The 27,996-nt window shown below is 50.7% G+C and overlaps 1 protein-coding gene across 2 annotated transcripts; it reads left to right on the forward strand.

The window, feature by feature from the left end:
- On the forward strand, window positions 1–27,900 carry DPYSL3 (dihydropyrimidinase like 3). 2 transcript variants are annotated; one of them, XM_021543082.2, is made up of 14 exons: window positions 1–300; window positions 13,769–13,857; window positions 16,137–16,321; window positions 17,341–17,505; window positions 17,716–17,777; window positions 18,147–18,227; window positions 19,301–19,369; window positions 21,794–21,914; window positions 22,580–22,736; window positions 24,666–24,807; window positions 25,155–25,325; window positions 25,906–26,085; window positions 26,592–26,754; window positions 27,216–27,900. In XM_021543082.2, exons 1-14 carry the CDS (start codon window positions 1–3, stop codon window positions 27,302–27,304), a joined length of 1,974 nt encoding a protein of 657 aa, XP_021398757.2. In that variant the 3' UTR covers window positions 27,305–27,900. The 2 variants fall into 2 exon arrangements, with proteins under 2 accessions (XP_021398757.2, XP_021398758.2); XM_021543083.2 differs by lacking the exon at window positions 1–300 and adding an exon at window positions 7,754–7,898.
- The last annotated feature ends 96 nt before the right edge of the window (window positions 27,901–27,996 follow it).

Genomic DNA, 27,996 nt, shown 5'->3' on the forward strand with positions numbered 1-27,996 from the left:
ATGGCGGCGGACGGGTGGCGCGACGACGAGGAGCTGCCGGTGTACCTGGCGCGGCCCGGTACGGCGGCGGTGCCTCGTCAGAAGCGCGGGGGCCTCTTCTGCAACGTCGAGGGCGCCTTCGAGAGCAAGACGCTCGACTTCGGGGCACTGCGCGTTGGGCAGCGCCGCGCCCCGCCGCCCGCCCGCCCCGGCCCCGACCCTCCGTCCGGCACGGTCCCCGGCCCCGGCCCGGCCGCTGGCGACGTCCGCGCCTCCTCCGGCCAAGAGCAGCTCCAGGACGCGGCCCCCGCGGACGACACGGTAGGGGCCGGCGGCGGGGCTGGGCCGGGGCCGGGACGGCGGGGCGCGGTCTCGGGGGGCGGTGGGGCCCGCGGTGGGTCCGGCCGCTCTCGGCCCCGGGGCCGGCCCTGAGGGACGCTGGCGGTGCTCGGTGGCTCCTCCGCCCCGGCTGCCCGCAGCGTCCCCCGCCGCCCCCCTCAGCAACCCCGGTGCGCGGAGCTCCGCCCGCCCAGCGGCATGTCGGCGGTCTGGCCGCGGCACCGGCAGAGTCAGAGTCGCTGGCTCGGTTTGCTGCAGGACCTCTTTTATACTTTTATGAAAGAATAGCTACTCCCGCGCCACCGAACATGGAAGAAAAACCAAAACAGTGGGGATTTTGGAGCTGCTACTTCGAGCCAGGCAGATTCGTATCTCTCATGGACACAAACCAGAAGTGCTGCACCAGCAGTGGGGGGCGGCACATTGATCTGGAAGTGACAGCGCTGAAGGTATCACTAGGCACAAAGTTTCTGAACTTACACCAAAGTGAAAGTGATAAATTAATTCATCCAGCTCCACAGTATAGTCCTTCTGCTGGAGGGTGAGATGGCTTGCCGTGCTGGTTCTCGTCCTATTTGCACTAGCAGTTGGGCAAGAAGATGATTAAGTTAATAGTGTTGAGTGAATATCTTGTTTGATATTTCAGTGGTCCTGTGGCTCATTTTTGCATCAGGCAAGTAAGGCTATTCACTCTTGTTGGTTAAAAAGTTTGTTAGGAGCTGAACTTTTTAAAAGCCATCTTAAGGTCACTCTTTTTCAGCTATGAATGGGGCAAACCTCCCACCTCCTCATTTTTGAAGATGGAATAAAAAATCACCTGCATCTTAGCACCAAGAGGTGTAGTGGTTGTCTTGGTATTTTGCAGAAACCTCCACTTGGGTCTGGAGTGCAAACGCTGATTAACAGCAGACATTGGTGATCTGGAAGCGTAGCTCCACTAGCTTGAGCCTAGTGGAAGCACAACAGTGAACTATGGTGACTTGAGCTGTCTTGGTTTTGGGAAAAAGCATCAGGCTGTCCTAAGTGCCCACTGTCTTCTATAGGAATGTCTAGCTAGGCAATGCTTAATTTGAGGTTTCTTCATTGCACTTTAATTTCTTCAGCCTCTGCTTTTTAGTTTTTTAATGGCATGCTTCTCAGTTCACGTTCTTGAGCTTTGCTCCTTTACAGGTGTTTTACAGAGTCAGGAACAAAATTAACATTATTCCTGTCAGTATCAACCTTGCCCACGTGGTTTAAGTAGCAGCTGCAGAACTAACCACTGCATTAACAATTTGATGATGCTGCTTGTTGGAAAAGAAGCTGAAGCTCCTGACAGCCTGTCTACGTGCTTTGCTGTGAGCTTTTCTTTATTAGCTGTGCCAAAATTTAAGAAAAAAGCCTTGTTCCCTTTTAAGGTCTTATGTAGACCCTTATCTCCGGTGTTTTGTAGATGAGGATTTCCTTCCGCAGCTCCTCTCTTCCTGATGATTTCTGCCTCTATATTTCTTCCTCTGAGGCCTTCAGTTGATAAACATTGGGAAAGTAAGGGTCAGTAAGTAAGCAACCTCTTTTATCTGCACATCTTGCCTAAGAGGGTGGGCAGCTTCATACATGTGTGTGCATAGCTAGAAGGAATTGTATGACTTGGTACTGTGGCTTTCAAGCTTTGGGGTGACCCAGAATGGGACAGTGCAATGGGAAATGAAGTGTGCATGCTGAGCCCCATTGCCTGCACAGCCATGGGGAGTTTGCCTGTGTTGGACTCTGCAGATTCAGGGCACACAAAGGCACTTTTGTCAAGGCAAATTGAACTTTGAATAATTTCACAGATTAAGAAACAGTGAGAAAGCTCAAGTCATCTACTCTTACCCAAGCAACTTGTTTATTAGAGAAGCTGAAAGTAAGAGACTTGCCTGTGCCCAGGACAACAGGCAGAGATCTAATTTTTGCAGTGAACAGTTTATTGGAAGTACAACAGACCAACACGCCTTTTTTTGTTGTTTGTTTGTTTGTTTTCCTGTAATTACATTAATTACAATTAAAGCACCAACATTTCTACAGGGAGACAACTCCAGTGAATAAATGCCTGGTGATAACACATGGTGTCATGCAAATGGACAGCGTAATACAGACCCAGGCACATGGTCCAACCTTGCTTTGTTTTATCACAAAGTCTATTGGAATGACAAAAGCTCAGCTGTATATTGGAGCACATTGGAGTCATAGTGGGGATATAGCTCAAAGCAGTTGGGAGCTGTGCCTTTGCTGTTAGTGGGAGTTTGAGCTTTGCCAGTGGATTTAGGGACAGAGAGTGACAGTCATTAGGGTAGGGGCCCAGGGGACTACTGTGGAGGCCATGGCTATGGGGAGCTGCCTCTGTGGGCTGGTGGACTTCCTAGGGAACAAGAGATGTGCCTTTCAGGTGCTCTTTGCTCAAAGCAGGAGTTAATTTCCCTGCTACTGAGTTCTGCTGCAGCAAGACTTTTTGCTGCACAACACGTAAGGTTTGGAGGAACAACACTGTGGGGCCAGATGATCTGGGCTATTCATAGAGACCATTTTTAGTAAGAGTGATTTAACTCAGTCCAGGTTTTCATCAGTAATAGCCAATGTGGACATCAGACATAGCCAGTGTAGCTTTCTGAAGTGTCCTGTAGTTTTCTTTGAGAGCTGTCATGCCATTTCTTTAGTCAGAGTGCATTACTGTGTTCACTTTACTATGATGAAGTAAAAAGAGGGTTTCTCTGTAGGTCACAGACAACACCCTGTGAATTCCTGTGACCAGGATGTTCATGGAAGGCTGGTGAAGCATGTACAGGTACTGGAGAGTCGCAATACTGGGCATCTGCAGAGGCAACAGGGCTTTGAGGAGCAGGGAAGGAGCCTTACACTTGGTGCCTGGGAAGGTCAACCAGAAGCCTGTGGAGGCATCCTCCACATTCCTTCTCACTGCTGAGCCATGCAGAGACCCTGCATTTTCACCAACCTGTGCAGTCACACAGTCAGGAGCACATGGTGCTAACCCCCAGACACTTGGTCCTTCCTGCTGCATGGTTCTGCAGCTTAAATTGTCATTTCCAATGCAATTGGCTGTGGTCCCACAAACATGGGATTGTGGCTTCACCTCAGGCTGGGGCAGTTCCATTGGCTGGGGAGGAAGGGGAAAAGAAACGCAAGGGAAACTAGCAGGCAGTGAAAGCAGGCAAAGAGTTCATCCCCTCCAGAAGACCAGCAGGAGCCAGTCCTTTGCTTTTTCCTGGTGTGTGTAATACCACTTGATGTCTAACTTGTGATACACACTGGAAATACAGGCAGGGCTGCCTCAAATGGAGAACAAAGCTTGGACTAACTTGATTCTGTCTTCGATTCCTGACACTTGTAAAATGTGCTCTGATTTCAGCATTCAGCTTTTTGGTTTCCAACGCCAGCAATTTATAGCAGGAACACCAAGCCAGCAGCAGTCTGTGCCTCATGAGGCAGCTTGGCACAACCTGAAGTTGCAGTTGTGCACTGCTTTTAGCAGTTTAAAGTCCTGAATTTGTGGAAGGGATCCTAAAGCACTTCAATAGCATTAATTCATCGCCTCAATATCACCCCATTCAGCATCTGTGTTTTGGTTTTACTTGTTCTTTTTATAAGAATAATTCGGAGTTACATGATACCTGTTACTTTTACAAACAGTAGGAACAAATCCAACCCACTGAACTAGTTCCTACATAAGAAATGCAACAGTTAAACTTGCCTTACAGTTTGTGGACTTGAATACCAAATATTCAGGTCTTTATTGAAAAAAATCCCACATATATATGTTTGTGTTTTCTAAGGAATTTGATGCCTGAAGCACAGCAATAAGAGTCAGTTCTTTGGCTGCTTGTGCTAGGACAGAGGTTACTGCCAGCACTTCAGCAAAACTGTTGAGTTTGTTATCCCACCCCCCTGTTTAAGAAGACAGATATTGGATTCCATGGGAGTTATGCAGCAGGGCTAGTTTCCAGAGAAATTAGGGATTCAGCTAAAGAGTTCCTGCTTGCTGCAAAGAGCTTATGTTTTACCACAAAACTTACCCTAGCATGGAAGTAGTTTGATTTTTCACACAACCTTGTGGCAGTAGTCCTTGGTTTTGTTTTGTCCTCGTTCTCAGCTTTGGGTGGTCCAAGCTTTGGGAGTGGCTGGCCCCAGTGTGTGGGCAGTGCAGTGGGGCCAGGGAGCTGGCTGGCAGGAGTGGCCTCTGGGGTACCTGGCCATTGCATCTGGGGCACCGAGGTGGCAGGCCAATCCTGCACTGCCAGGGTTTTGGTATGATGCTGTGAGTGTTATGTGGTCTTGAAAACATCCCGCTTTTCTCAGGACATGTTGGTCATTGTGGAATTTGTTATCAGGAAAGAAACTGGGTTTTGCAGCCGGGTATAAAACAGATGTCCAGCTCCTCATTGACACAACCTGTTTTCAGCCTGCTTGAAGCAGATATTTCCAGAACATAGCAGGGGCTCTGGGTATGCAGGAACTGTTCTGGGGGCACAGGACTTCCCACTTTGGTGCAGGGATGGTGTTTCTATCCCTTGAATTCACTGCCTCTGAGGTAACTTAATCCCTGAAAACTCATCTGCTAGGAGACCAGAGGGGATGGTTTCATGCAAAGAATATGTATGGGAGGAGGAGATTGTATGCATGGGGACAGGCTGGCCTGGCAAATCTGCTGAACATTATGACATTTGAGCCCAGATAGTTCCATGACTGGTGATATCCACTGAATGTTGGTTGTGCCTGTGTAAGAGTCATTGGTCATGGACACATAGGGCTGGTGGAATCTGTTTTTTACAGAGTCTGTTTTTATTAGAGTCTGGTCAGAAGCCTCCTAGTCCCTGGAGAGGGAGGTTGAGCCAGGTTGCTGAGCACTGGTGGGCAACAGTCAGAGCTGCGTTTGTTGGTGCCAAAGTCCTTGCAGCAGCATGGGCCTTTTATTCTGTCTTCACACCACTGGTGCCCCACACCCTGCTGTTCTCATTTGTGGCTCTCCACGAACACCTGGAGCCATGAGGAGTTTCTGAGTTCTGAGGATTGCCATTTTAAGTAACTTTTAGATTGACTATGCTTCTCATAGAGGATATTTTGAAGCATGTGAGTAGGGCCTCACACACTGCACCTGGAAGAGATCCTATGGAAAAAGTTTTTTTCTGTTTTGAATGTTTTGGGCCCACGGCAGGGTGTTTGATTGTATTTGTGCGAGTGTCACATAGCAACCATAAGGAAAGCACATCTCTTCAAAAGAGGGGTCTGAAGTCACTGTGGCTGGCCTGCATCCAGGGGGCTGATGCAAGCTCGGCTCTTGAAACTGTCCAAGTGTTGAAGTCAGCAGCATCTGCATAGTCATTTATCTATTATTAACTAATTAACTGCTGCTCTTTCTGTTACTGAGTCTAGACAAAGTTAATATGGCACCACCAGGCATGGAGATACTCATAAACTTTCCAGAAAATGTATGAGTGAAGTTTTGAGAGGTTTGGTGATGGGAGTTGAGGCTGTTTCTCACCTCCCAGACCCAACCAGTCTCATTTCAGTAGAGACAAGGACCTGTTCTTGATGCATTGCAGTGTTGTGACAAGAACAGTGTGGTCTGGTACATGATCTTCTCCTGAAAAGCTTTTAGTTGCAGAGGCTCTGGCACAGCACTACTTCCCCATTCCCTGCCTGGTGCTTGCAGACATCCCCTGCCCATGGATCTGCCGTGGAGGGGGAGGTTTCCAGCCATCTCTTGCTGACTACAGGGGTGCAGCAGCAGCATAGTAGCTGGGACAGGGAAACAGGAGGGCCAAGCAGCCCTTGCAATTTTTTCAGTATTCTCACAGTCTGGTAGTAATAAGTAAGTTGTTGAGCATTTGCTGACTTTGACTTCAACCCAGTGAAAGTTTTTTGAGTTTAGAATAAATACACATTCAATAAAACAAGCCAAGAACTTCAGCAGAAGCACACAGAATAACAGACTCAGTGGGTAGTAAAAGCTTTAAGCTGGGTTACTGCAGAGCACATGGTACTGACAGTCCACGCTGCTGTCACCCAGTTCTCTCAGGGCTTTGTAGCAATCAAAGTTGGCTGCAGTGTCAGGTTGTACTGTGAGATGGCTCTGCCTGTGCACACACTGGTGAGCAGGGTGCTTGTCAGGCCCCTGATGCCATTGTTAGGTTATAGTTCAGAAAGCAAACTGGAGGGATCGTTTGGGTGTTGATCACCTCGGTCAGATGGCTTGTTTTCTGCCAGGAAGTAGAATTGGATTTACAGCAATGTCCTTGCCAGGTGTGGCTGTAAGATTTTCCTAGTGGAGCTGCCTGGCAGCAGGATCTGTAGGAGCATCTTGCTGATGGTTTCAAAGCTCTGTGCAAGAGTGGAGTCACAGTTGGCCTGGAAGAGAAAGCAAGATTCAGGGTGGCCAGGGTCTTAGGACCTGCTGGTAACAAAATGGATTGTTGCAAGCAGGAAAGGGTAGACAAATTTGCCCCATTGTGGTACAGCTCTTGCTGGCATGGTCCTGGCCAGCTGTGGGCCAGGTTCAGCATCATGTTTCAGCGCACACTGAGTACTTGCAAACAATTCCACTATTTAAACCTCCCTACGAAAGTCACAGCAGAGAAAAGGGAAGAAGTCCTCGGAAAAGTCCTTGCCAGCACTTGTAGTGTTTGTGTTACATGTAGGATTCCTGGAGCTAGATGTGTGGTGTATTTTATTATTTTTTTAATGTTTCAAATTCTAGTGCATGTGAAACAAAGTTGAGGTGATGCAGGTGCATGCCAGCAGCCCGAGACAGCCTGTTCAGTTACAGACCTTATTCATTCTACTTGCCAGTGCTACATCGAAAGTCTTGGCCAGCAGAGAGCCCTGATTGTGGCCGCTCCCATGGGCCATCCCTGCAGGCTGGGTGCAGAGGCAGACTGGCCAGCGTTGGTGCCTGGGCTGGTACCGGTATTCCGGTTGCTGGTGCATGATGTCAGTGCTTGTTGCCGGTGCCCGGGGTCGGTGTCAGCACCCAGTGTTGGTGCTTGTTGCCGGTGCCCGGGGTTGGTGTCGGTGCCCGGTGTCGGTGCTCGCTGCCGGTGCTCGTTGCCGGTGTCGGTGCCCGGTGTCGGTGCCCGGTGTCAGTGCTCGCTGCCGGTGTCGGTGCCCGGTGTCGGGGCTCGCTGCCGGTGCTCGTTGCCGGTGTCGGTGCCCGGTGTCAGTGCTCGCTGCCGGTGTCGGTGCCCGGTGTCGGTGCTCGCTGCCGGTGCTCGTTGCCGGTGTCGGTGCCCGGTGTCGGTGCTCGCTGCCGGTGTCGGTGCCCGGTGTCGGTGCTCGCTGCCGGTGTCGGTGCCGACACCTGCCGGGCCGGGCCGGGCCGGGCGGGGCGGGCGCGCCCTGCGCGGAGCCGGGGCCGGGCCCGGGCGCCCCCTGGCGGCGGCGGGCGGCGCGGTGGGCGGGGCGGGCGGCGGCCGTCCCGGTGCGGCGGGCTCGGTCTCGGTCTCGCCTTTGTGAGGAGCGGTGCGGAAGCAGAACGGGTGGCGGCGGCGGGTCGGGACGGACCGTGCGGCGTCATGTCGTACCAGGGCAAGAAAAACATCCCGCGCATCACGGTGGGTGCGGCGGGCGGGGCCGGGCGCCCCGTGGGGCGGGGGGGAGACTCGGTGCCCGGCGTCCGGCGTTGCGGGTCGGAGCGGGGCGGCGGCGGAGCGCAGACAAAGAGCCGCCGCCCGCGCAGGTGCCCCGGCCCCGCTGGTGAACTGCGCTGGGCAGAACCCGCGCCCCAGCGGGCGCAGCGCGGGCTGGAGCGTCTGCGGCCCTCGGTGCCCGGCGGTGCCCGGAGGTGCCGCTGGGGTGTTTCCCCGTGCGGGGCCAGAGGGGATGGGCGGTTGCTCCAGCCTCCCGCAGGGCGCTCCCCATGCTCAGTGTTCCCGCCGAGCAGCTCCTCGGTCTCGCCGTACCAGGTGCGGCGGTGCCGCTGCAGCTCCCGGGACCCGGGAGAGGCGGCGGCTGGTGGGCTGGCCCTGAAGCTGCGGGAGCCCCGGTGCCACCGGTACCCTGCCGTGGCGCTCCCTCTGGGGCTTCTCTGATCTCTGCCGTGGCTCCACGGCTCGCCCTTCGGAGGCCGTAGGAGGGTTGCTCCTGGGAAGGCAGTCTGGTCTTTCATCTTGTTGGCTTTTCGCTGGCTTCATTGTAGCTCCTGATTTTTCTATTGAGGACAGCTCTGACCCTTTGAAGAAAAAGGAAAAGCAAAGCATTTGGCTTCGATTATTATTTTTACAAATGTGAACAAAATGCTCTCAAAGAAGCATTAAGATCTTGGCCAATGTAAAGACAAATTCCTTTGTCAGCCTAGATTCAGATGCTTTCACAAGAAATATTATGGCTTTGCACATACTGCCATTTCTGTATCCTGAGACACCCCAACTGCTGCTGCAGGTGGGATTTCTCCCATTCTGTGGGGCTTTTTCTTTATGATACTCTTTATTAATATGCAGGGCTTGTGCCTACTCCTCTGGGATCCAGTGGCAGCTCTCTCTCCTCAGTGGTAACAAAATCTCCCAAGCTGTTTGATTTATCCCTATTAAATCCTTGGCTTTTTTTTTTTTTTTTTTCTGAAGCTGAAAATGCTGCGCTTCTGTCCCCCAAGCAATGGGCAGGTTGGGCTTTCATGGAGGATGTATTGGAAAACTGTGTATTTGTAATTCCCAATAACTATTGTTTCTGAAGACGCAGAAACAATCCCTCCTGGTTCCTCTTGTACTCAACAGTGCTGCAGTCAGTATTTGTAGTCGGTTTCTGCCAGTAACATCTGAAAAATCAGAGTTTACCTACTGTGTCTGTTTGCAGCAGTTTCTCATCTTTTCTAGGACAGCCATTTTAGTGGGGAGGCCAGGAGCATGAGTGAGTGGTGCATGTGTTAGTGCAAGATAAATTTCTGTGCAAATTATTCCCAATGTGAGTTGTAAAAGCCTGGTCAAAAGCTGTATGTGACAGCATGACAGGCAAGACTGTAGTCATTGATGGAAGGGTGGGAAGTACAGGCAGGCATGTCTGTCAGTTGTGCCGTGGAGGAAACACAGGGAGGGGAGGTTAGCCAAGGCTTTGGCTTTCTCAGTGATGGCTCCATCAGCTTGCTATGGATGCGTTGCTCCTCACTGTCTAGTGTTGTGCACCATGCATCAGAGACCATTAAACTGATGTGCTGATGCTAGGGTGCCCAGCTCAGAAGAATAGTTATTTCAGATCTTGTATGTCTGTTGAGAGACTTTTTATTGGTTCCTTTTCTTTGGCTTTTTGGAAAGGTAATCAAAGTATTTCCTCTCTTGCTGTCCACAGTATGTTTTTCTGCAGGAAGAGAGGTGGAAGACTAAAATCTTGTCCTTATTTTACAAAATACCTGTTAACAGAACTGTTGGTTGAATCAGAATTACTCAGTGTTTGTGCTTTTGTTGTAAAATCCTTTCCTAGGCCAGGTAGTCTGGAGAGCCCATATTTTTTCTTGGTGTGAGCCATGCCCATCCTAATTCCCCTACCAGAGCCCACAACACCTTCTCTGTGATGTCTCTGCCACCTCTAAAAACAAGGAGGTCTGTATGGTGTTGGCCAGTATGTTGTATCAGGTACACATGGAGAAGAAGGCCTCAGTTACTGACTGGACAGGTTTTGGTGAACTGGTAGCTCTCAGTTTGTCATTTCTAAGTCACAAACCGTAGGCAGTCACAGTGTAGCTGGCAGCTATCTCTCCCTGTGACACTAGCCAGGGGTTCTTCCATGCTGTTGTGTGGTGCATTACTAAGGAGGAAACATACACTTCTGATGAAACACATCTGCAATTAGTGTCTCTGTTTTTACAAGGGAAAAACCAGTAAAATGCCTGCTTCTGTGCTCCTTTAATTATGCCCTTGTGCTTTGTAAATGAGGTGAGCACTGTTCTTGGCTGGGTTCGACAGCCTTCTGGAACTGCTGCCTGCCTTTCTTTTTGCAGCATCACTCTGAAAAATGTTAAGAGACCACCTGATACTTTGGGATCTCAAAATGACCAGATGATGCTTAAGTGCATCAGGAGCAGAATATGGGCATGAGAGAATGGGTAATGGGTTTGAAAGCTTGACCCCAAATGCAAACAGGCAGAGAGACAGGGAGAGTTCTGCATAAAGGCTTACCAGCATGGAGAGGAGTTGAGGGCTGGTGGTGAATCTGGCAGGTTTTGGCAGAGCTGTGCTGGAGGGAAAGCTCCAGGCTTGGCCTTGCAGGCATCCCTTGTGCCTGCAGAAATGCATCCTCATGGAAAGCACCACAGTGGTGGCAGATGAACTGTCACTGGCTGCCCAAGTGCTTTGGAGGCACAGTCAGCAGTGGAGGTCAGACCAATGGGCCTGACAGGACTGTGCCAGTGGTCAGGCAGAGCCGCATGCAGCTGCGGCCAATGCAGCATCTTGTACTCGTGGCTGCTTTGGCACCCTTTGCCCAAAGGCTGTGCTGGGCACTGGCTTCTCCCTCCCTGGCCATGTCCCCATGGCTCCTGCTGCAGGAGGGCTTTTCCCTCTGCTCAGAGGCTGATGACACAGCCTGATGCTGGCTGGCAAGAGCTGTGGTGGGTGTACAGAGGCACAGTGAGTCCTGATATGGGAACAGTGCCTTTATTGTGGTCTGGGGCTGCTCTGGTAGCGAGCACTGAAGAAGCCTGGCTATTAAGTCAGGCTCATTTCCTCATAACTGCTTAATTCTCTTCATTTCTTCTTTCCCTGCCTCTTGACACCTGAATGATGTCAGAGCCTGTAGGCATGTAATTTGGATTTTCCTTATTAAACTTAGTTGCATTTTTTTTCCTTGCAGTCAGTGGGTGGGTGCTGGTGCAGTCCCTTCACTGTCGGGTGGACACGGTGGGTTCTAGCAGTGCCTGATCTCCTGAATGGATACCTCGTTTGTGGATCTCTCAGTTTTGTGTACTGACAGAGTTAGCACTGAGCAGCCCTTCACATCTACCACAGAATGACCTCTTGTGAGTGTGGAGCAGGCATATTTCTTGAGCTCCTCTTAACACTTCATTCAGTAATTGTCAATGTGACAGTGTCCTGCACCTGTGCCACCTCTGCCTGACTCTCTTGGCTTCCTCCGGTCTGATGTGCAGGGAAGGGCAGGCTAGCATCAGTATTTCCTGATGCTCCCGCACTCTAGTAAGAACCAGCTCCAGAAATTCGAGAAAGCAAGTTGGGGAGGACAAGACAAAAAAAGTGGAGGGCTGTTAGTGGATCTGGGCAGGGAGATTTTTTTTATTACCGTGTCTGTGCTCAGGGTCCTCAGCCCCAAAATTGAGCTTTGCCCAGCATGTGCCTCATGGGGAGGGGCACAGCGCAGCTGTGCTCTGGCCCAAGCACCTGGGGCTGCCAAGCCAGCGCACACCAGCTGTCTTTGTGCCTCAGCTGCTCCTGAGAGGTGGCTGTGGTCCCCAGGGAGAGGTGGCTGTGGTCCCCAGGTCGCTGGTCACGATCCAGATCTCCGTGTGCTCATGGAGGCGCGTCAGTGCAGGATGTCTGAAGGAGCTGTGCTTGGGGGGCTGTGACGTGCCCTTGCTTCCAGGCCCCCCTTAGACAGCGCAGTTTGGGCAGACCTCTGCCGGGTATGTCAGCCTGGGCACGGAGGAAGCGGGGCTGACCCCGGGTCTGCTTGTTGGAGGGGACGGTGAGTGGCAGGAGAACCGGGAGCAGCTGAGCTGAGCTCTTGTCCTGGTGGGAGGAGAGGCTCCCGGGGCTGTGCTGGCGGGGAAGGTGAATGCCCCTTGCCAGGGTGCCAGCCGTGGGGCAGCCCCGCCGGGCAGTGCGGGAGCCCGCGGCCGTTCCGCACGCCGGGCTGCGGCGGGGCTGAGCGCGCCGGCATTCCCCTCCTTTCCCCACCCAGTTCCTTTGTCTCCGCTGCCTGTGGATGAGATTGCTGTAAAAACGCACGCGGGGCTCTGGGCTTTGGCTGCTGCCGGGATGCTGGAGTATTCTTTGCATCCTTCTGTTGACAGAAAGGAAGCTGCAAATTCCCACCATGGTGGCGATACTTCAGAAATGGCCCCAAGGGTGGCAGGTGGAGAGCAAACCCATTTCCCTGCAGAACAATTAGCCATGCCAGAGCGCCACAGGGTGAGGCTGGCATGTGAGCCCTGCTGAAGGCTCTGGTCGGTCCTTGTCCAGGCTCACACTGTGGAAGGGGAGTGTATTTACATACCAAAACCTGGGCTGTGGGCAACAGAGAGGAATGTAAGGTGTGATAAAGAGCTGAAGAGTTGTTGGAGGTGTTTTAAGCAGTCAAGTAGACAACATGTTCTCTGGCACAGCAGTCAGCAGTCAGCCTATGTCACCTGAATCCATGGCAGGCAGTTGTTTGCCCCTGTACTGCCTGCAGCTGCTTGTACAGACTTGTACTGGTGGAGGTGGGTAGAAGAGCAGGACCTCTGCCATCTGAGTTCCCCTGGACAGGGTCTGTTCCCCACAGGACAGTGCCCATTGTCTCGCATCAGTGTATGCTGAATTGTCTGGTCCGAAAGTGTGAATGCAGGAAGAGCATAAGGATGATTCTGGCTGGGGTGTTCCTCTGTTGTCTGCCTGTGCTCCTTTGGAGAAGGCTGCTGGCCACTTTGGTCAGTAGAAAGGAGAACAGAAGAGGTGGTAAATCATGAGACTGGAGTGCAGTCCAGTGCCTCCTGGTTTTTGTATAGACCTGTGAAATGCCTCAGAATCATTATCCCAAGCACAGCCAGGAGAGTGGCAGATTAACACCCGGTTGCCTGTCCTGTTGGTGGTTTTTGCAAGGTGGTAACAGAGCAGAGAATAACTTGTCTTCTTTAATGCAATTTACTTTACGTGGTATCTGGATAAGATTTAGAGACATGCCCATAGTACAAACTTGCTCTAAATGCTGGTGTGTGTGGCTCATGCTGCCTGCCTAGTAATGTGCATGTCCTGGTGTAGGAAGCTGTTGACTTCTCTCTATATTTTGTGGAAGCATATTTGCTGTATCCCCAGTGACTCTCCCTTGTGTTTAGTCTGCCGCGGTGGTGCTTTGGTGGTCTTTGTGGCAGCCCCCTCTCCCACTTAGAAACGGGTTTTGGAGTATGACATTTTCAATCCTTGCTCTTGTACTGTTGTTTGGAGTGTTGACACAGGTCCAGTGACATTTCTGCAGCATCGGTGGTTGAGGTGAGCAGTGGGAGAGTGCCTGTACGAAGTGCTGAGAATCATAAAATCATAATATATTAAGGGTCTGGAATGAACCTTAAAAGATCATGTAGTCCCAACCCCCTCTAGTGGGACACTTCCCACTAGACCAGGTTGCTCAAGGACTTAACCAACCCATCTTTGAATACTGCCAGCACTGGGGCGTCCGTAACCTCCCTGGGCAACCTGTTCCAGTGTCTAACCACCGTCTCAGTCAAAAGTGATCAAAGCATGTGTGTAACGTGCTACTGACAGCTGCTGTGCTCTTCCCTTTTCAGAGTGATCGTCTCCTTATTAAAGGAGGGCGAATAGTCAATGATGACCAGTCATTCTATGCTGACATTTACATGGAGGATGGCCTCATAAAGTAAGTATTGGATTTCTCCTGTCTTCATCTCCCCTTAAACCAGCTTCAGGTTGGGTGGTTATTGGCTTTGTGCGGATGTGGTCTGTGCCCAGCTTGCCAAGCAGTAAAACTTCATAGCCCTCTCTACTCAGAGGCTCAACTCTGCACTGTGTGTAAGCACAGATATGATTGTCTCATGTGTTTTCAGAGGAACTCCAGTGACAGAATTGCAGCCAGGCTTGTGGGATTGTGATACAATGTCCATTGTACAGCAAAGTTGTGTCTAATTGCACTGGGAACAAGGTTTATCTTTGACTTCTCTTTTGCCCTGTGTTAACTGTATTAGCGTGAATGACCCCACACAGGATCCTGTTTGTTAGCACTTACAAGGATAGTGCTGTGCTGCAAGTCATCTGCATCTTTGAGATTTCCAGGAATTGCAGGGAATCCTCTGGGTTCCCCCAGCTTCTCTGTCTCAGAGCTGTAGGAATAGCTCAGTTGTTTAAAGGCTGCCATTCAAACTTGGCAAAGGTATTGTGCCAGGGCCAGCTCTGCACTGGGTGAAGTGAAAGAACTATGATAGTTTATAGCCCTGAGACTTGAAAAGGCATTGCATGCTCTGTGGTAAGAGTTATATATCCAGCCTTCCCAGGGTGGTATTTGTTAAAAATCCAGCAGCAGATAAATACTTCAAGAAGTGTGATTGTATTTTTATCTGGTGGCAAGACCACTAGTGATTGACAAGTGTCTGTAAACAGGCAGGGATCAGAGCTAGCTTTGTTTTTGTGGTGCATGCTTTCTGAGTATCCTTGGGTGAGTCACTGAGCCTCATCTACGGCCTGGAGGCCACAGAATTTCACTGCCTTGGGAGCTAAATGCTCTTACAAGTGAATTCTGGGAAAAATACAGTGAGCAATTAAAAACCTTTTGTGATGGATTCATCTCCGTAAAAGCAGTGGGAAGAGCTGCTGATTTATTGCTGTGAGGACAGTAAAGTGAGCAGTTCTGTCCACAGAATTTTTGTTACACTAGGGGAAAAAAAAACTGCAAAGTGACTCAGCTTGAATGAAATGCAAAAAATGAAATTTATTTCTCATTTTTAGCTCCCCAAGGAAATCAGAAGTTTTCCACTAAAACCAACTTACCTTTAATCTTGATTTATCAAGGAGCACTGAGAAAGGCTTGATGAAGATAGGATTTCTGAAGGAAGAGATTTGAAGGCTGAGTTGAACATACGGGTACATAAAGAGTTGAGGGAACAGGGTCTGAAAAAGGGAATGCTGAGGTTCAAGTGACTTGGTCGGCAGGAGGGCTGGATACTTGTGATACTTGTCAAGTTGTGCTCAAACAGGACAGGCTCCAGAGCACTATAGTTGTCTATTAGGTTACTAATGCATTTATGCTGGAACTCTCTAGATTTCCTGTTTTCAGAAGACATTCTTAGTTACTTGTGATTTTAGCTGCCTTCACTACAGTATGACCCTGCAAAGCTGTCCTTTAGGGTCACAGAAGAGACAAGGTGATAGGGGGGAACTGTGCACTTCTTGGGAAGACAGTGAACCCAGAGCTTGCAGGTTGTGCTACGAGCCCAGCAGGCTGCAGCCAGTCAGGCTGGGCACTTGCTGAGCTATTTTCCAGCTCCCAGGAGTCCCTTCACTCTTGGGACTTTGTGTTGTGAGTAGCATTGCAAGTCCCTGATAAGCCCTGAGCTGGCCTAGCAGCTGTGGCATTACAGTGGAAATCATCTTTATCTGTAAGTAAGCTCAGACTTGATCCGTACTTAAGGTGGGCAGAAGGATGGGAAGCAGAAGAGATTAGGGGTGTAGCTCACTTGGAAGCAGGGCTGGTGTCGGGTTTTGTGAGCATGCACCCTGGGTGAGCAGTTAGGGCTGCTATGCTGGAAATGCATAAGCTGCAGCCTGTTTCGTGAGCCTGTATGGGAAGAGGTGTCCTAGGCAGGTTGTCACCACACACTGCAGAGGTCACCATCAGACCATACTCCCCAGCTACCCCAACCCAGTGTGTGCCCCAGGCAGCAGGTGCCATCCAAGTCACCTGCAGAGTGGCTGGACAGATGGCAGCCAGGCCTGGACTAAGCACAGCATAGGTGTAAGCAAGCCAGACAATCCTGCATGTTGCTGCAGAGTGATTTTGCTCTGGCAAGCCTGGGTCTGGGAGCAGGACAGAGTGGGGTGTTCCTGCTGGCAGGGAGCTGCCCTGGCAGTCTCTGGCTGAGCTGTTCAGAGGTTATGTTGTGGCAGGTTTTCCTTTGTGAGAGTATCTTGGTGTGATCTCATCAGGCAGATCGGAGACAACCTGATTGTTCCTGGAGGGGTCAAAACCATAGAAGCCAATGGGAAGATGGTGATCCCTGGAGGAATTGATGTCCACACTCGCCTGCAGATGCCATACAAGGGAATGACCTCTGTGGATGACTTCTTTCAAGGAACAAAAGCAGCTCTGGCTGGTGGAACCACCATGATTAGTAAGTGCAGCAGGCATGGCCTGTGTCTGACACCCCCAGCACTCCTGCAAGATCACCCAGTTCTTTGTTTTTTATGGGCTTTTCTCAGTCTTCTGTGTTTTCAAAGTCCATGACAGTGTGTTCATATTTTCTGTGATCTCTGTCAATGCAGTCTAGGGAGTAAGGATTGGGATTAATCTTTTGATCCTTAGTAACAATGAAATGATAGTACAGGAGATGTGCATAGGACCCCTTGATCTTGGAGATCCTGTGTTCTGCAGTGCTTGTCTGCAGCCACTGTTGCCTCTGGGACTCTCAGAAAGGAACAATGGCATAACTTCTCTGTTAAATAACAGGAGGGCAGCATGGTGCTCAGATGGCTCTGAGCAGAGGAACAGAGTTGGCATTCCACACTGCTCGAAAATAAACAGTACTAAGGAAAAAGGAAAGGAAATTCTGAGGTCCTTCCCTGGAGGATGCTATGGCTGTGCACTGGTTTGAGGTCCAGGTGTTGTCCTGGGCAGTGGTTACAGCTATGTGCATTGCAGTGTTCCTTGGGATGCAGGAGCAAGTGTTGATCCTTCCAATAAAGGACTGGGTTCCTTGTCCTCCCCCCACCATTTCTCCTTCATCTATGCCAAAAAAAAATCTTTTGTGATTTATTGCACATGCTGTGCAATAAAAGGTGCATTAGTGTTGCAGTGTGGCAGGAGGCTGAGTGCTAATGGGGTGGGAGTGGGGGTGAGGAAGACAAGGCTCTTCAGCTCTCAGACAGTTTCTTAACAGAAGCTGTAAAAACCCCTGATCCTCTGCCAGAGCCCATTACACAAAGGCTCTGTGCATTTTCCCTGCCAATAAATGCACTTGAGGAGCCAAGGCATGTTGTGAAGGTGACAGGATCCTCTTGGAGCTGCCCTGAAGCTGTTGAAGAGGCCAGCCTGGGGTGGTGGAGCTGCAGGGTGGAGTGATTCCACCGGGCCACGGTGGAAGGGCCAGGCTGGGAAGCCTTGCCCAGCCCTTGCTCTGCTGTGCCCCTGCAGTGGATCATGTGGTGCCAGAGCCGGAGTCCAGCCTGGCAGAGGCGCTGGAGCGGTGGCGGGAGTGGGCTGATGGCAAGGCCTGCTGTGACTATGCCTTGCATGTGGACATCCCACGCTGGAGCGACCATATCAAGCAGGAGCTTCACGCCATGGTCCAGGAGAAAGGTTTGTGTCTTGTGGCTCCCTGCCTGGCCTTGGCCAGCCCTGTCCTCTGGCCGGGGAGGGCAAGAGGTGGCTGTGCTGTTGGGTGCCTGCAGGGTTTTGCACAGCTGCCAGCAGGAACTGTGCCCCACAGGGCAGCTGGTGGGGAGGGTGACCAGAGCAGGCAGCCTAACCTACCTAGCTCACCTCTTTCTCCTCTCTGCCTTGCCCCAGGTGTTAACTCCTTCATGGTGTATATGGCCTACAAGGATTTGTACCAGATGACCAACACTGAGGTGAGACCCCCTGCGCCGCCATGGTTGTGTTGATTCAAGGAGCAGTGCAGGGTGACAGCCATGGTGGGCATGGGGCAGCTCATAAGGCTGGTGCCTACTGCCCCCGGCCAGGCCTTGCTGCTCTTCACCTCTACCTTGGCTGCCTGTGCAGGGCTGCCCCAGGCTGTGCTGTGGGCTGGCTGGACTCCTGCACTGCAGGTGGAGGCACAGGTTTAGTGAGGAGATCACCAAGAACATCTGCTGGTGACTGCATCCTTCAGAGAGCTGGTCCCTGCACTGCGTCCTGCTGCTGCCAGAGCCATGGGTGGAAGGGCCATGAGGAGTGCCAGGGCCATGGGCAGTAATCATTTTTTCTTATCTCTCTTTCAGCTGTATGAGATTTTCAGCTGCCTGGCAGAGCTGGGTGCCATAGCTCAAGTTCATGCAGAAAATGGGGATATAATTGCACAGGTAACTAACTACTTCTGGCATGCAAGAACTGAAAATCTTTATCAGGCAAATTTGGTGTGTGGCATTAGCAAAATGGCTCTGAAGCTGGACATCTTGTGCAAGGTGATATCTTCGCTGTTCAGCAGCAATAACAAAGTTAGCAAGATTTTTTTGTTGTGAATACCTTGTGCATAAGCTAATCTGAAATAGCGCATTAGCAATTACCTAAATGAAAGTGAGTGTCTATCAAGTATGATATGTTTGCTCCAGCTGCAGCTGCCTTCAGTGTGGAGAGGCAGAGACCTTTGCCTTGCACATAACAAACCAGGAGAGGTCAAGTCCATTGAGAGCTGCCTTGGCAAGAGAGATTTTCTCCCTGTAAACAGGTGGCTAATGAAGCTGGATTCGCAAGGCAGATGTTCTGAGGGACGTGCTTTAGTGATCAAGGGGGTAGTCTGTATTGGCTGCTGTGTTGTAATTGGTGCTGGGTAACAGAAGATCCAAATGTTTTCTTCTCATTAAGACACAGAAGACATTGCTCAGTTAAGCTCTGCAACTATTTGTTTTTTTCTCTCTCTTGTTCTTGGGAGTTGAAGGAGCATGAACCAAGAGGTCATTCTTTGAGCATCTTTTCAGAGTACAAGAATTAGTTTTTGTTTGGACTTTTTAGAGCTGCAGTGCACTGTTGGATGGCTCCTTCACATGAGAATCGAGTGGTCAGAGGAATTGTATTGGCCAGAGCTTATCTCTATTTTAGCACCTGCCTAATCATAAAATGCCCCAAAATTACTAATTGGTACACTTCACAGACATGGGAACTGGAGAGGATGGGGAGTTTTGTAGCTGTTTTTTGTTGCCACATTGTTTTTGTTTCATTGAAGTGGTTTAACTCAGTGCTTGCCCTCCCATTTCCTCATGTTCCCTCCTTCTCTTTCTAATCCCTTGAGGGTACAGGAGCCTCTCACCTTGCCTGATGGTCCCACAGGACATAAGGTGTTGATGGTCCTGAGGGAAGGGCTTGACACAGAAGGGATCTACTTTTCTGGTTGATAGTTTCAGTCCTGTAATATCCCTCTCTTCTTCTGATGTCCTAGGAGCAAGCCAGGATGTTGGAGATGGGAATAACAGGCCCTGAAGGCCATGTGCTGAGCAGACCTGAGGAGGTAAGGTGCAGAGGACAGTTCAGCCTTGCTTCACTGAAGAGTTTTCCCCATTACAGTAGGGCTCGGTGTGTTCAGTGGGGCCAAGCAAGCATCAGGGCAGGGGAGAGTGTGTGTACCCCTGGATATCCAGGGGTATCGATTTTTACAGGCACTGTTGCCTTTTTCATCATCAGCCCAGGAAAGAGCAAGGTGCATGTTTGTGACACACATTTCTTAGTTGTGCTTGAGTTGCCCAGCAGAGACAGAAGCCCTTGTTCTGAGTCTCAAAGAGAGGACTCAATCAAGCATAATGTCTGTATGGCTGTAGCAGTCTTTGAGGCTGCATTGGGGGCATTTGTTTTATATAGGTCTGAGAAGCCTAAGAAGAATCTACTGACAAGTTTTAGAATTCACTGTTCATATTTAAGTGCTGACAGATTCCAGCATTTCCCTGCTTTATATCTGCTTAGTCTCTAAAGGGTATTTCAGAAATAGATGGACGAAGCCATTGTTTGGAGGAGTGGGAGGGAAAGAGAAGGGGAATTCCCTGGTTACAAATCATTGTCAGAACACTAATGAGATTACTTCTAAATTTAGCTTGTATGGATTTTTCTGTTTGGTCCATTAATATGAGTTAAGTCTAATTTTAGATGGGTTCCCTTCACATAACTCCCTGCTGAGAGGTGCCGTGACTTCCCACAGAATGTGAAAGAAGAAAACAATAGGAATTTGGTACAATAGCAAGGTTGAGCAGGGAAGCACAGGGACATATTTGTACTTCAGGGCCTGCTGAAATAAAATCAGTAGGCTTAAATTAAAAGTGTAGGAAGTTAGTTGTATTTGGGCTAGTAACAACATAAATGGCCTAGTGTAATAACAGTACTTCCTCTCTGAAATACAAGAGTGTAAAGCATTTTCCAGTGCAGGGAAGAGTTTCACTGTCAAACACAGTGGCTCAGAGTCCCTCTTATTTTTATGACTCTAACCTGTTGCCACTAGTTGGCAAGCTAAAGTGCAATTATGGGAAGCCGTGGTTGTGTCCAGATTTGAGAACTGTCCTGTTACCATAAGCAGTGCAGATCTCATCCAAAGCCAATAAAACATTGTTAGGTATTTGATCTTGAAATGCCATTACAGTGTAAAGAAAGTGTAAGAGAACAGTGCAAGGCTGTAGATATTATGCGATCAGCCAAATCCAGATCTCATTGCCTTTGAAAATAAGGAGTGTCCTTCTTCCAGAACATACTCTTCCTTGGAAAATGTTAGGTGGAGCACAAGTGACATTGCTACAGCATAAAGCTTGCAGGAAGATGGCAAAGCATTAGGAGAGTGGTCTGTGGCTCCGTGGGTCTTCTCTGTCCTGGAGAGACCTCAGTGGGGGTTAAAAGCATGTTCTGCTGCTGGTGATGGTGGTGACTTGGTAGGGCAGGATGATGCAACTCCAGATTGTAACCTGCTCTGAGGGGTACGCAGTGATGGCTGTTTGCTCCTGTCCACATGTTAAACCCCATCAACTACTACAGCCCATAAGCATGGTGATAAAAATTACTTCTCACTTAAATTTCTATTTAAAGCAAAAGCCTCTTTCACTGTACAGCAAATAGATCTGCAGAAGTATGAGAGATGTAGAAGTGCATGTGTGTCTGGATGCAGTGCTCTGCTTCTCTGCCCTGGGACATTTTGGCTGGCATGGTCCCAGGCATTGCCCTAGGGGTGGATCATTGTGTCTTTTTAAGGCTTCTGTTTTGAACTTTCTCAAGCCAACACTTGAAGCCAAATTGTAGAGCAAACACTTGGAGAACTCTGAGGCTGAGCTCATGCTGATGTAATGATCCAAAGATATACCTCCTGGTGGAAATCTACCCTCCAATAACAGCAGGACATGAGATGGGGTGGCTGTCAGCAGGCTGGGGCAAGCAGAAGCTGCACTACAGGATGGCAGCCTCAGTGACAAGCAGCCTGCCAGCATGCAGCCCTCTTCACCCTGCCATGGGGGTGGCAGGGGACATTTGACTAAACCTGCTGCACTGTCGGACAGCCTGGAGCAGGGGAGTGCTGTGAAAGGGTGGGCCTTCCCACTGCCTGGCATCAGCCTGCCAGCTGTGCTGGCAGGCTGGGCAGCAGTCCCTGGGCTCCTTGGGCTGCCGGGAGAGCTGGAACCAGGCATTGGAAAAAACCAGCAGATGCAGATCTGCTGGCTCTTGAGCAGGGTTCAGGCAGTGCTCCTGTGCCAGGCATTGTGGTACTGTAGCTTGCCTTTGGGCCAGGCCCTGGGGAGACAGCAGCTTCCCCCCTCAGGTCTCCCTGATGAAACTGCCCTGGTGGAGTCAAGGGTGAAAGCGAGGGCACAGGTGTCACAGCAATCAGTGGTGTGTTGAGAGTAACGGGGGCTCCTCCCTGCCCAGCCAGTGCTCCTCTGCAGCTGTGTGATATCCTCTCTTCCAGCTGGAAGCAGAAGCTGTCTTCCGGGCCATCACTATTGCCAGCCAGACCAACTGTCCTCTCTATGTGACTAAAGTGATGAGCAAAAGTGCTGCTGACCTCATCTCACAAGCCCGAAAAAAAGGTGAGTGGCAGCTGGTGCTACACTTGGCCCTGCTGCTGCCACCAGGCAGCTGGATTATGTGATTCTCATGGCTTTGTGGCTGTTTTGCCAAGATCAGCACTGTGCTTCAAGTGCTGCCTAGTGCTTCCCCTTCTGCTAGGGAGCAGTTAGGAGTTTGCCTGACTGGTGAAGGGCAGGGTGACACTGCAGTAGGTCACATGGAGCCATCTCCTGTTGACAATCAGGTAACAATAATATGTGGGGCACAGGTAGGAGCAATGCTTTAAACACCAGTTTGCAGCTGTGAAGGGCTCAGTGAGGATACTTGTTCAATGCATGTGGTTGAGCTGATGCGTATAGCTCTGGCCTCCCTTTGAAATGCTGGCCCCTTGGAAGTGCTTGGGTACCTTTTCAGGTGGCTGGGAGCTCCATTTGTCAGTGGTGCTGGAGCACAGAGATGCCCCACAAGTGCAGGCGTGTGGACAGCTCTGTTCAGCGGGCTCTGTGCCCCTGTCCCAGGAGGTGTGAAGGGGGATTCTGGCGCATGAGGATTTGTGTCCTTGAGCAGGAGAACCCTATGGTGGCGTGGGTCTGGGTATTCTCAAGACATTGCAGGCTCTTGGTAGTGCTGTGGAGGATGTCACCAGGCTCCATCAAAACACTGTTCTTTCTGTGCCCTTCTCCAGGCATTGTGGTGTTTGGTGAGCCCATCACAGCCAGTCTGGGGACTGATGGAACGCACTACTGGAGCAAGAACTGGGCGAAGGCTGCAGCATTTGTGGTCTCTCCACCACTGAGCCCAGACCCAACCACTCCTGACTACCTTAACTCTCTCCTGGCCAGGTGAGTGACAGCTCTGCTGGGGATACTGCTAGGAGAAAGTGGACTCTGGATAGGGAAGAAAGGTTAGTCCAGCCTGAACCACTTCACTATAGGTGTATAATAAACTGAGCAGTGAAATAGTTCCGACTCCAAGACATGTTGGTTTATCCTCAAGAGTGGAGGGAAGACACAATAAGCTCAACATCACTAATGAGGAAAATACCAGTCGTCATGAACCATTTAAAAGGCTCTGAAGAAGACAAAGAAATGAGGACAAGCTAAAACAGACTTGTCAACGGAAGGATTCACTGAGCTGGAGAAATGGGGAATGGATGCTTGGATTGGGATGCTGCACAATGATGTGGGATGCTGCACCAATGTGGAGAGTGTTACAGTTAGACAGCCTTCTGGGGACCCCAGTCAAATAGAAAGCAGCTATATTCACACACCTATACAGGTGAGCAAGTAACAGAGCTTGCAGAGTGCAGGAGACCTTCAGAAGCAGCTCCTGCGCATCTGGCTGGGATGGCAGATTATTTTTCATTTATAATTGAGTCACTAAGAGGTGTCCAGGAGGGCACGTTAGGATAAACCTGGGTTGTGCCAGAGTGGAGATGCTGTGTCTGGCTGTAAGAGAAATGCCAGTGCATTTGCAGTCTGAGTATGCAGCTCACCCTGCATTTTGCATGAGGTGTTCATTTGTCAATGAACAAGAGATACCTCAGTGCATACTGGTTGTATGATATAGGTGCAGGTCTTAACAAGTGGCAAGGAAATGTGGGCCCAGCTCCTGAACTGGTTTTCTATTCCTTACCTTCAGCTGCCAATGTAGCCCTCAAAGAAGACACAAGCAATTCTTGGTCCCTGCAGCTCATAGGTCTGTCCTGACACCTTTGCCATACCATTTTCTGTGAGGCTGCAGCAGGAGAGATTGTGAGGTTCCAGCTGGACTGGATGGCTTGTTTGTCTCCAGCAGGAAGCATGTTGTGTCATCATTCTGGGCCTCTGTCTGTACAATTCATCAGACATATGGCAGAAATGATCAGAGGAAGATGGAGATTACCAGTGGATTAAGGCAGATTTGCAGCCTTGAGGAGAGTCACTGTGTCTGCACTGTCCAGGTGCTTGAGGCCCCTTGCCTCATGCAGGCAGTGCTGGGAGCTGGCCTGCCTTGGTCTGCTTTCCTTTGCCTGGCAGCAATGACCTTCCAGCTGCTGCCTGTCCAGTGTTATGTGAGCACTGAGCAGCATCTGGATGACTTCCAGGGAGCCATGGACAACTGCTCGCCCTCCCTTGTCTGTGGGCAGCTCGCTGGCTCTTCCTCTTTCCTAGGAGCAGGGTGTGTCCAGGTGCCCCTTTGGGCAGAGGGTGAAGAGGCCTCAGTGAAGCATTTCTGTGCTTCCTGCAGGGAGCTGCTTCTGGGCAGTCTGAACTCCCTCCATCCCACTGCAGCAGGCTTTCATGGGGTGGGGGAGGACTGTGCTAGCCCTCAGCATGCAGGAGCTGGCAGTGCACAATGCAAGGGCTGGCTTGTGGACTGGGAGACAGCTCTGGAGCAGAGAGGCCTCTTTCTCCCTGTGTGGCAGAAGGGTTCTCTCAAGCAGACCTGACAAACTGCCAGAAATGGAGTCCAGGATGAAAGGACGTCTTCTGGCCTGACACTAAAACCACTTTGTTCCCTAGGACCTGAGCTGTTGACTTTTCTTTTGTACATGATGCTGTCCATGCTCAGGTGGGTAGCACAGCATGGCAGAGGTCTCTTGCCTCCATGTGACACAGCTGCCCCAGGGGCTGGGTCAGGTGGAAGTCTTCAGGCGGAGGGACTGTGGAAATGAGGGTGCAGAGTAAAAAAACCTGAGCTCGTGGCCAGAGGAAATCCATATTCCCCATGTCTCTGTTGCTGTCTGACTCCAAAATGACTGACAGTGGGTTTGTTCCACCCCTCTTCAGTGGTGATCTGCAGGTGTCGGGAAGTGCTCACTGTACCTTCAGCACTGCGCAGAAAGCCATTGGAAAAGACAACTTCACGGTGATCCCAGAAGGAACCAATGGCATAGAGGAACGAATGTCTGTCATCTGGGACAAGGCAGTGGTGAGAGTCCCACCAGGGAAGGGGCAGAGTGGGAAGAGGTGGTTGCCATCTCACACACCCATGTTACTGCCCTGTAGAGCTGGGCACCCAGCTTGTTCCCTCTCTGGCTTTGAGAGCCAAATCAAGCTGGGGCAGGAGAGATGGTTGTGGCAGGCTTGGGGTGATCATCCAGAAGCTGTAACTGTGCCCCCAGTTCTTGGTCTGTCTGATACTAGTTAGTAAGATCAGCCTCAGCAGCTTGGGCCCAGCTAGCCATCATCTTGTGTGGGAGTGAGGATGGTGCTTCCCAAGGCTCTTACTCACCCTTTCCCCATAGATGGACTTAATTATTTTTTTTGTGTGTGCAGGCCACTGGAAAGATGGATGAAAACCAGTTTGTGGCTGTCACAAGCACTAATGCTGCCAAAATCTTCAACCTGTATCCACGGAAAGGGAGAATAGCAGTGGGCTCGGACAGCGATCTGGTTATATGGGATCCTGATGCTGTAAAAATCATCACAGCAAAAACCCATCAGTCTGTAAGTCCTCTGATCATTTGTGTGAACACTGGAGGGTGGTGTGTGAGTAGTTTTGTAGAAAGATTGCCTGGCTGCTGGGAGCTTGCTACTGTCCTGCTTGGCTCTGAGGAGGAGTAACTGAGCCCAGGCTCTAGGCAGTGCCTGTTGTGACTGTGGGTTGAATGTCCATGAGCCCTAGGCACGTAGGGCTTTTTTCACCCTGCCTCAGTATTCTTCTCCTGACCCTGGCCTATGCAGGTGGAAAGACACACATTTCTCCTTATCTTCGTTCCTCTTCCAGGCACAGATATTTTTCCTGGCATTGCCACAGCACTTTGTTCATGCCTTACCTCAAGTCTAGGTCCTGACTTTGTCTGCTCTGAGAGTTCTTCCTCACACTGAGCTTCAAACCAGCAGGTCTTGGGTCACACTGGAAGCTCTGGTGGGCTTTTACTGTGATGGGCTAGTGAGCTACAGGAGGCCTCTGAGCATGCAAGGCTTTAGAGGTGTCTTCTGCCTGCATTGGTGACTCCAGCATTGAGGTGTGGGGACTGACCCACCCTGAGTGTCCCTCCTGACCATCATCCTGGGGTTGCTGCAGGTGGCTGAATACAACATCTTTGAGGGGATGGAGCTCCGTGGGGCCCCACTGGTTGTCATATGCCAGGGGAAGATCATGCTGGAGGATGGCAACCTGCATGTGACCCAGGGGACTGGACGATTCCTGCCCAGCAGCCCTTTCCCTGACTACGTCTACAAGCGCATCAAAGCCAGGAGGAAGGTGAGGAGGTGGGGATGCCAGGAGACAGTTGGGTTATTGTTAGCCCAAATTGCCCTTAATAACTGGTTGGTTTTCCTTTGCTGTTCTTGCTGGACCCTGTAAGCGGTGCTGCAAATTGGTGGTGTATTTTGAACGTACAAAATAGCTGAGGCTTGGATAGGGAGCCCTTTGTGATAGTGGTGTGCTGTGGTGAAGACAGATGCTCCTTAAGGTTAGCAGTGGTAATGTCTCTTATCATCCTGTCCTTCTGTAGCAGGAGTCTGGAGGGAAACACTTAAAATGAAGAGATTGGCCAAAATCGCCTTCTCCTTCCTGATTTGTGCAGCATAAACCCCATCTGCACACCTTACAGGGCAGTGGGGGCTGTGCCAGGCCTCAGTGCTGCAGGACTCATGGTACACAGCAATGTGACATTATGCAGGGGGACTGAGGAGCTGGTGCATAGCTGGAGCATGATGTTCCCTGGGCTCAGAGAAGTATCATTGTCCTCTTGTCTCTGGTGACAGATGGCAGAGGTGCATGCTGTGCCCCGTGGCTTGTATGACGGACCCGTGTTTGACCTGACCACCACCCCCAAGGGGGGCACCCCTGCGGGGTCAACCAGGGAGTCCCCCACACGTCAAACACCACCCGTCAGAAATCTCCATCAGTCTGGATTCAGCCTGTCAGGTGAATACATGTGGTGGCTGGGCTGGGCTGGGAGGGGGCAGAACCACTGGCCATATGTCCCTGGCCTGGGGCAGGGGCCAGTTAGAGGTGCTCTGCAGCAAGGTAAACACAAGAGTGGATCATGGCAGGGCAAGATCCTGTGTGTCTCTTAAAGGACATGGCTGGAGCTGCACCTTGCAGTAATAGCCAGGCAGACTACCTGGAGGCCACCGTGGCCGTGGAGGCCAGCACAGCATCCAATACTGTTCTTGCTGTGTGGAGCTGTTCACGAAACATCTGCAGAGACTTTAAAGCCACTGCAGCTCTGAATTGCTATGGAGTTGGAGAGGGAACAGGTTGCAGTATATAGCCTCTGGAGGACCTTGGCAAGTCTCCAGGCTGCCTGACTGCTCAGCCCTGTGAAGAAAATGCTCTTAACTTTACTTTCCCCATTCCCTTCGTACTTTCTCATCCTGTCCCAGGTACCCAGGTTGATGAAGGCATGCGCTCAGCAAGCAAGCGCATTGTTGCACCCCCGGGAGGCCGCTCCAACATCACCTCCCTGAGCTAAATGTCCCAGCTGAGGAGGAAACAAAATCCCTGTTCAAAGGAAGAAAAATGGTACATTGGTGTTGAAGAATGAAAAGAAACAAACCTGTTCTGAAGAATCAATAAGCCTCAAGCCTTATGTTTCACAAATGCTACTTGCTACCTAGCTTTAAAGATGTTGCTTCATTTTGTTTTTGCATAGCCTTAAAGTTCTGTTGTTGTTACTGTTGTGGGTTTGGTTGGATTATGTTTTGCTCTTCCTCTCTGTATGCATGCTGCTCGGACAGGTTGCTGGGTTCAGTGTTATTGGTGTTGAACGTGTGTGGGATGCCGTGGTGTGGGACAGTGGGAAGGGCCCACAGGCGACCCGGCCAGGCAGGTGAGGGGCAGGGTCTGGCTGGAGGCAGGATGTCAGATGGGGAGGGCAGGTGCACTGAGCTCGTTGGGAGAGGTGGGTCTGTCACATTCATCTCCTTCATCTCCACCCAATGCTCTGGAGTTTCATCATGAGGCCTGTGGGGGAGCTCGAATCACCTCTGTAACAGCTGTCACAGCACCTTGTGTAAGGAGTTTTAATACTTTGTACACTTTATTAAAAAAAAAGTTCCTTCAAACAGCTCTTGTTGTCGGTTGGCTCTTCTCTTCCTCAGGCCGCTGCTGCTTGGCAGGGGCAGTGCCCAGCTGCACCCACAGGGAACGGGGCTGGGGCAGCAG

Source organism: Lonchura striata, chromosome 15 (genome assembly GCF_046129695.1).
Source record: "Lonchura striata isolate bLonStr1 chromosome 15, bLonStr1.mat, whole genome shotgun sequence".
In the NCBI taxonomy this organism is placed as follows: Eukaryota; Metazoa; Chordata; class Aves; order Passeriformes; family Estrildidae; genus Lonchura; species Lonchura striata.

Coding starts and splice junctions, on each gene's coding strand:
- DPYSL3 (XM_021543082.2), top strand. CDS start 1: ATGGCGGCGGACGGGTGGCGCGACGACGAGGAGCTGCCGGTGTACCTG. Junction 17,778..18,146: donor ACCAGATGACCAACACTGAG/GTGAGACCCCCT, acceptor TCTCTCTTTCAG/CTGTATGAGATTTTCAGCTG. Junction 26,755..27,215: donor GTCTGGATTCAGCCTGTCAG/GTGAATACATGT, acceptor ATCCTGTCCCAG/GTACCCAGGTTGATGAAGGC.